Source organism: Hippoglossus hippoglossus, chromosome 8 (genome assembly GCF_009819705.1).
Source record: "Hippoglossus hippoglossus isolate fHipHip1 chromosome 8, fHipHip1.pri, whole genome shotgun sequence".
Taxonomy (NCBI): Eukaryota; Metazoa; Chordata; class Actinopteri; order Pleuronectiformes; family Pleuronectidae; genus Hippoglossus; species Hippoglossus hippoglossus.
Window position 1 is genome coordinate 14,114,402 of NC_047158.1, and position 8,075 is coordinate 14,122,476.

Here is an 8,075-nt window from a genome sequence, read left to right on the forward strand (position 1 = left end):
AGTCCAAAACTCAAAAGTAAATCAGATTACAATGAAATAAAACATAAAAAAAGCAGCAAATCCTCACATTGGAAAAAGTAGCAAATACACAATCTTTTTTTTCCGGCTTAAAAAAGGTGTAATGGAACAGTCCATTTTCAAAATATGTTCTTATGAACTTTCTGTTCGTCAACTAAGATTCATCCGATCCCTCGAAGGAATAAAGTCAAATATCCATTTACTCACTGAAGATCTCATGACATGTAAACACCATGGACATGAACACCGTTCACTGGAATAAGCTTTTATTCTCAAGAGCAAAAAAAAAACATTTTGCATTTTGTTTGTTTTTTTCTTTGTTATCTTTTTTTTTTTTAAACAATTGTGCAGCCTGAAAAGCACATGAATGAATTCAGGCGTTTAATTGTGGATCATTTTTTAAACAAAATAAAAATAAGAAGATTTCACTTCATACATTTCTGTCATAAGAAATAACTTCAGAACTGTACATCAAGCTTTTTACAAAGCACACAGAGCTTCAAAATATACAACGTTCATTCACATTTTATACACATAGGAACCAAACGGCGTCTGCTACATTTAAAACCTGGGAAGGCAGTCCGAACACATTCCACGCTGCATCATGTTCCACAGTGAGAACATCGAGAGTCCAGCGAACATTCAGGAGCTCCGTTTGTTTTCCCTCATGCAAGAACATTCTTGTATTCTCATCCTAAATTGTGTTCGTACCTGAAAGAAAATTCAAAATACGCAAATTTGGTGAATGCGGCATGTTCTCCAAAATCACTCATATGTTCCGTTTAAGAACAAATCTGTTCATGTGAATGGTTATTGCATGAGGGTCCATTGTCTCCAAAGAGTCACAAGACAGCAGGAGAGGAGAGAGGCGCTGCCACTGGGCCAGTCCGTCCGCCTCTTCTCTCCTCAGCACTAACGCTTGGTTCAGTTCTCGTCACCACCCGGTGAAGACTTGTCATATTTCCAGGCGTGGGCAGGTAACCCTGTCAATCAGTGTCCAGTTGACAGGGGTTGTTCCCCTGCTGCTGCGCCTCGTGATACAACCGCAGGAAGTCTTTGTAACGCGGGGCACAGCCCATCCAGGCCTCCCCAAACCTCACAGTCCCAGTGAAGAGGAAATCGCCCTCTCCGGACCTCACCCCACAGTGCAGGGGCATCTTGATGCGGCCGGTCCAGCTCCGCACCCTCACACCACCAGATACAAAGACCTGGGTCTTCTGTCTGTAGAGGCGACTGATCGCCACAGTGACAGAGGAGTGATCCTCCTCTTGCTCCACCTTCTTAATGTTGCCCCGTGCCACTGGAAACACCACAACAGGAAGACATAGATTTAGATACAGGGAACACACTCCACAGACTGTTTTCATATGACATTCACCAGCAGGAAGTCTCTAATTCTGCAAAACAGCAGTGTTACTTACCAAAGTCATTGGTGCAAACTGCTAGAAGCATCTCAGCGTCACTGCAGGGCTTACAGGGTGCTAAGAGGAAACAAAAGGAAGAGGATGGATGAGTTTGGTTGAGAACTACAAATAGAAACAGGAGAAAACAATGATTTATTTGGGACTGCAGGACTGGCAGCATGACAAAAATCTTGTGGATGGGTCAACAACTGGTCCAACCAACACATGTTTGTACTTCTATCTTAGTGAGGTGAACCCCAACCATCCAGACTAAATGCCTAATCCTAACCCAAACCTAATGCTAACACTAAAACAAAGTCATAACACTCAAACAGCCCTTTGAAAAATGTCAAAATGTAAAAATGTCCTCACTTTCCAAAAATGTCCTCAGTCTGTAGGGTCTATGCTTAAAATGGTCCCCACAAAGGTATAAGTACAGGAACACACACACAGGAAAGTCATAAAATGTTCCCTCCCTGCAAATGATTACAATTTTAGTAGGTTTTGCACCAAACAGAGCCGATGGACATAAAATGAAGGTAATAATTGCTCACAAACAAAAATGCTAAGGTGTGTACGTGAATCTTAGTGTGTGTGTGTGTGTGTTTGCGTGCGTTCATGCGTGTTTAATGCTCAGGGGTGCTGTTCCATAAGCTCCCCCACCACAACAGGAAACCCTTGACACCCCATGACAAACAAGGACCAGATGAAAAGGATAAGAAGAGCAGAGAGACAAGGCGCGGAGCTACCTCTCTGACCTGAGCTCTGTTAGCGCTTTAGCAGACCTGCTGCGACCGAAACACTCGGCACAATCTCAACCACAACATCAAGGAGAGTTTTTTAAATAGCCTCTAAAGAGGCAGATAAGAATAGATCCACAAAAAAGGACATTACTATAACGTTTTGTCTGGAGCAATAAAACGACCCTGAGAGGGTATTGTCTCAAAACTACAGTGCAAATAACTGGTTGTAAAAAAAAGTGAATTGACTGAAATGGCCCTTTAAAAACCTGCTAGACTTCACCTATGACTGGAGGCTATAGAGCAGCAACTCCTCCACCAGTGGTTTATGGCAGGAGAAAGTGCCTTAAACAAGACCAGTCAAGTCTATTAGTTGACTCAGGTGGTCCTGCGGCAAGCTTCACCCCAACGCCTTCATTAGCCTCCGACCCGCTGTGGTTTTCCTTATAGCAGCAGAGTGGGCAGGTCGGGAGGGATGTCAAGTCAGCAGCAGTGGGCTGATGGGTGGGGCAACAGAATTAGAGTAGAAACCACCCTAATTTACACATCTGGTCGTAAAGCTAAGCGTAAATATTAATCTAGTTTAGAAGCCATGCCGTCAAGAGAAAAATAAGTCGACCGCTACTTTGAATTGAGTCTAAAAACACTAAAGAAGAAATGAGTGCCCTCTATCATCTTAAGGAGCTTATTCTTAGCTGGTTTGTCTGAAGTTGAGCATATAGGGTGAGGGGTGAGTATGTCTTAGGTCAGCTAGCAACATGAGGCACTGCCGCAGCACCGGAGAGATCAGAGGTCAATCAGCCGCAAGCTCGGACGGCTTAAGAACAGCTGGAGAGCCGGGAGACTTCAGAGCGGCCGACCTCGCCCAGAGCCCGTAGCCGGGTGCAAAAGGCACTTAGAAGTGAGCCTGCACGCTGCCACAGCATCAAGCCGAGCAGCGAGCCGAGCAGCGAGCCGAGGCCCGAAGCCAGGGGTGTTTTTTCTTTCATCCAACGCGGAGCAGAGCGGGGCTCACATGTCAGACATGAAACAGAACCGCAGGAATGGGTTGGGAGCCGAGTCAGCATCTCTCTCTGGCCCGTGCACATGCAGCGCCGCTCTGATCCGAACCACTTCACAGTGAGCGGAGAGGGATGAGGGATGGGAGGAGTGGTAAAAGGCGGAGTGGAGGGGCACATGATGTCCCTGCGACATCTGGGGCCTGATGCATTCCACGGTAATGGAGCACAACTTGCTAATACCACTCGGCACAGACGAAAACCACTTCAAACAGTCAGGGGGGAGAGAGGGGAAGATGTATGAAGGGGGGGGTGAGGAATGAAAAGAAAAATACTAGAATGATAAATAGACAAGAAAGAAATTAAGAGGTAGGAAATGGTGAGAGGGGGAGGAAAGGGGGAGAATAATTTAAGCGAGCTAAAAGGGAGTGACAAACGAGCAAAGAGGGAGCGGGGAGGGAGAAATGAGCCTGTATGCTCCTAGAAGTTCCTCCCAACATCTGGTTGGAGAAACATTCCAGCTTGATGGTGAGCAACTCAATCCCAGCACAGCGGGTCAGGGAGAAGACGAAGGGAGAGGAAGGATTGAAGAAACAGCAGAAAAAAAAAAGATAGGAAGATGAGAAGAAGGAGCAATCAATCCACCAGTCCGGGCTTCACTTGACACGAGACCGCTGTCTTTGTGAATCATCGCTGTGCCGTCTCAGACCATCAGGGCTGGAAACTGAGAACTCCCAACACTTTTATGGCTTTTCAAATTGCTTAGATGCTATCAGGGAAATCGAAAAATGCCTTGGTACCAAATTTGGATACCTAATTAGTAAATGTCATCAGCGCAAGTGAGCCAATAAGAATGCAGCATGTTTGTGCCGAGATCTTATAATGCTGCTGATTTGCTGTCAAACATAACGTCACACGAACGCGTCGTAAAACAAAACGTTAGGCCCAGGGACGGGGCGTGTGTGTGTGTGTGTGTGTGTGTGTGTCTGTGTGTGTGTGTGTGTGTGTGTGTGTGTGTGTGTGTGTGTGTGTGTGTGTGTGTGTGTTTCACTTTGAGAGACTCAACTCCAGTGTGCGTTGCATAATAGGTGTAAAAATGTCTAAGAGACGAAAACCACTGCTCCGTTTTATTTATCGCGCTCAATGCCAATGGCGGGCTATTACAAAATATGCAAATCGACAACAGATTACGCTACAGAGCCGAGCTGAGTGCACTAATGTGGATGAAAACAACTTTGCACACACTCCTCGGCATTTAACTCCTCTCTCTCTCTCCCTATCTCTCTCCCCTTGTCTCTGCAGTTCCAGATAATGACGCAGAATGTCAATATAACATGTGAACCCGGAGAGCCGTAAAAACAGATGTGGGCCTGATACCACTCATATTTTCGCTTTAGGTGGAAAAAACCACAGTGGCTTGCACAGTTGCACAGCTTGAAACTGTGCAGGTTTGGCAGGTACGCAGCGTGAAAATACATGGCTGTTTTTCAACGGAGGCCCAGTGTTTGGCTGCGCCCCTCCCCGCACACAGGCCGTCCAAAGAAAATGACCTCGGTTTAGAGCCATGGTGAGTTTTCTAAGTCAAGTGTGGACATTTTAATATTTGATCCTGAAGAATGAAAGCTTCATGAAACCATAAAGGGGCTTCAGACCTTGATGTTTTGATACTTGCAGTGGAAGTTGGAGTTTGACAAGAAGTATATTTTACCCCAAAACCAAAACGTTCAGACGACTCTAGCAGAGAAATGGACTTTGGCTTCAGTGTTTTGGAGCAAATGTTGAGTTTCCTATTATTAGAGTCCAACTGAATAAAAGTTTCCACCAGTAGATGGCTGCATTTAGTGCACAGCACACACCACAGGGGACAAAGGAACCCAGTTCTACAGGGAATCAATCTGCAGACCTTTATAATGGCTACTCAGATAAAGTACAAGACATTTATCTACAGGCTCACCACTAATATCGTAGAGTAGAAGTATAATAATAAAAAATGTCTCACCACTAAGCGATTGTGCTTCTGCCCCCAGCCGGTCGCTGACCAGCTCATACTGGAACGCTGTGATCCGCCGGCTGATGTCCGTGTGTGGGACGGCCTCGATAAAGAGCGCCCCCTCCTTGATGCTGAAGCATTGCACCTTGGCCTGAGCCTGGTCCTGTTCTCGCAGCAGCAAGCGCAGCTTCCCGTTACGGTCCAGGTAGACGTTGGTGCCGCTGGACTCCTCGGAGGGTTTGATGCAGACGGAGAGGCGAGCGGCGGCGGGGGAGACCGTGTTGGGTCGGAGGTTCACAATGATGGCCCCCGTGGGGTAGAGCCACTCCAGAGAGCCTTGGGAGCAGCGTAGGTACACCTGCTCCACGTCCCTGGTGTGGCCTTCATGGGTCAGACCGCTAGAGGACAAACAAGAAAGGAAAAAGCGTCAATCACCCTGAATCTTCTTACAAGGAGGTTGTGTTCTCACCCCTTTTTATTTGTTTGTTGGTCGGTTTGTGTTTTGCAAGATTACATAAAAATAGCTTAACAGATTTCAATGAATGGATGGACCTTGGATAAAGAAAGCACATTTAGGGAAAGAGTATGTTTTGTGTGTGAAATTTGGTGCAGCTTGATTGAATTTAAAGGCCTGTTGGGCCCTGGCTTACTGCTGCGCTCTACTGTGGGCCCTTCCAACCTTAAGAGATTATTCAGTTATCTAAAAAACATTTTCTGGTCATTTATAGGCTGAATTAACCAACCAAGGTGAAGACCCTGGGGCAACCTCCGAGGACGTTAGACCACATTCCTCCCAAAGCATTAATGACCGTCTGTGTGCAAGACTGGCTGCATGACCAGTCACGAGCCGGAGCAGCCGAAGTGACCTCAGCTCCAACACACACTCCCCATGCCACATTGTTCCTCCCGGGGCTTTGGCAAAAAGCGCCGGTGCCTGGCAGGCTGCCTTTGGGAAGAGTTTGGAAGCAGAAACGAATGAATGGAGGGACACAGGGGCTTCTGGGCAGACAACAGCCGCAACAGTAGCTGGGCCCGCTGCATGCAAGTGCAAATGCAGGTCACGCACTGAACCTCCCCTCGCTTTCAAGCCACCAAAGAGACTGGAAGAGACTCGTCCGGGCAGCACTTCGGACTCTGGCGCCAGTGTGACCAAATGACTCCCTCCAGAACTTAATGCCTGGTCAGGATTTGAAAACTCCGGGTCTGTCAGTCATTCTGTGGCAAAGCCAGAGGCAGGAAGCCATCAGCAGTCTACCAGCATGTGCATGCCAAGCCAGTGGTTTGACTCTAGGGGGAGAAACGCCCAGTTCCCCGAAAATGAGATGCTGAAATTCAAATTTGCCACAGATCTAAAGTAACCCACGGCACATGCTGAGCATATGCAGCCGAAGACCCATAACCAGGCTCGGCTCCGCACGCCTCTAATTAAGTCCTTTCTAACTTCATCACTTCTGCATGCAATTAAAGGAGATTAGTCAAGAGGCTCACTAATGAACAACAGATCATTGGTTAGGAGCTCAAAGTGCTGAGTATCGTCTCTGCCCATCCTGACTGGAGGATGAAAAACAAAACCACAGCATCTGAAGAGCAGCCTCTCAAGAAAAAAGAGGATTTCAGCGGATGTTTGATGGGATGTACATGTTATATAGTTTTAAATGTGTCTGTGGGGCTTATTAATAACCCTGAGAGAAAAACATGAACAAAACATCTCAATAATGAAGCTGATTGAATTTCCAATCATTGGAAAGGGTGAATAAAAGATTCATTTCATGTTTATTTCATGTTCATACTCCAAAGGGAAAATAATACTCAGCTCAAAGGTATTGGAAAAACTTTATGAGTCATAAAGAGCTTTACAATGATCAACTACTTTTGCCAATAATACATTTATAAATAAAGCCCAAACACAGACAAACGCTTGCGTGGTTCTGTTTAACAACTTTACTTTACTTTACTTTACTTTTCCCTAAATCAATAAAGTTCATAATCTCAGGCCATATTTGTAGTTTTTGTTTTCATTTCTGCCTCCAACTCCGCTGTGGAGTCTAGTTTTGATCTGAGTCACTTCAGGTCGCAGCAGCTTTTCACTCCAACACTTTAAATCGCGCTGATTTCAGATCGATTAACCGATCGAATCCAATCGATCGACGCTCACCTGCCCTTCCAGCTGCACTGGTCGCTGGAGTACTGGCACAAACACGTCCGACAGAGGAGGAGGAGAAGGAGGAGAAGAGGCAGCGGGGAGGCCAGCATCGGGGCCGGGGTGAGCATGTTTGCGTCGCCGCTCACTTCGCCTCTTCCCCGGTGAAACTACGATAAAATCCGCCGCCGTTGTTTCCGACTACATGTCGTTGTTTCCATGTGCCCCCGGTCCGCTCCGCTTCGTCGACCCGGAGTCTCCTCGTCCTATTCCCGGGAAGGGTCGGAGGAGTTTGAGGCGCTTTAGTGAAACTCGGTGGCAAAGCGCCTCGACACTGACAGCGATCCGTGAACCGTGTGTAGAGGTTCGAGTCCGGGCAGCCGTGAATGACTCTCAACGTCACACCCCGTCCACCACTGCCCACTCTGCTGCGTTCAGGTGCTCGGCCCAGCCTCCGAATTCACAGTTTTAGCTTAACGTGTCATTGCAGTGCTTATAAAGTTGGTAAAAGTAATTTTGGACCATAAGTAAGAACTTACTGGTTTCTTCATCCTTGCATTTCTTATTATTGTATTTGTTTATTTATAACTTTTATTCTCTTCATTTTTTTTGGTATCTTATTTAGCTATTTACATTTTTTCCAATGTTTATTTTTCTTCATCACTGTTGTGTTTGTTTTTTTGTATTTCTTATTATTCCAATTGTTCAATTCTCTATTTAACACATTTAAGTTTTTTTCTTCTTAACGCTTCATTTTCTTATCGTGCTTTTTATAATCCGTCACAG

At 46.1% G+C, this 8,075-nt stretch overlaps 1 protein-coding gene across 1 annotated transcript; it reads right to left on the bottom strand.

Annotated features, from left to right (window-relative positions):
- Positions 1–267: 267 nt before the first annotated feature.
- metrnla (meteorin like, glial cell differentiation regulator a) lies at positions 268–7,676 on the bottom strand. The gene is made up of 4 exons (XM_034593612.1): positions 7,305–7,676; positions 5,159–5,547; positions 1,440–1,499; positions 268–1,318 (listed from the first exon to the last, which is right to left on the bottom strand). The coding sequence occupies exons 1-4, from the start codon at positions 7,418–7,420 to the stop codon at positions 1,005–1,007; spliced, it is 879 nt and encodes a 292-aa protein (XP_034449503.1). The 5' UTR covers positions 7,421–7,676; the 3' UTR covers positions 268–1,004.
- Between the last annotated feature and the right edge of the window lie 399 nt (positions 7,677–8,075).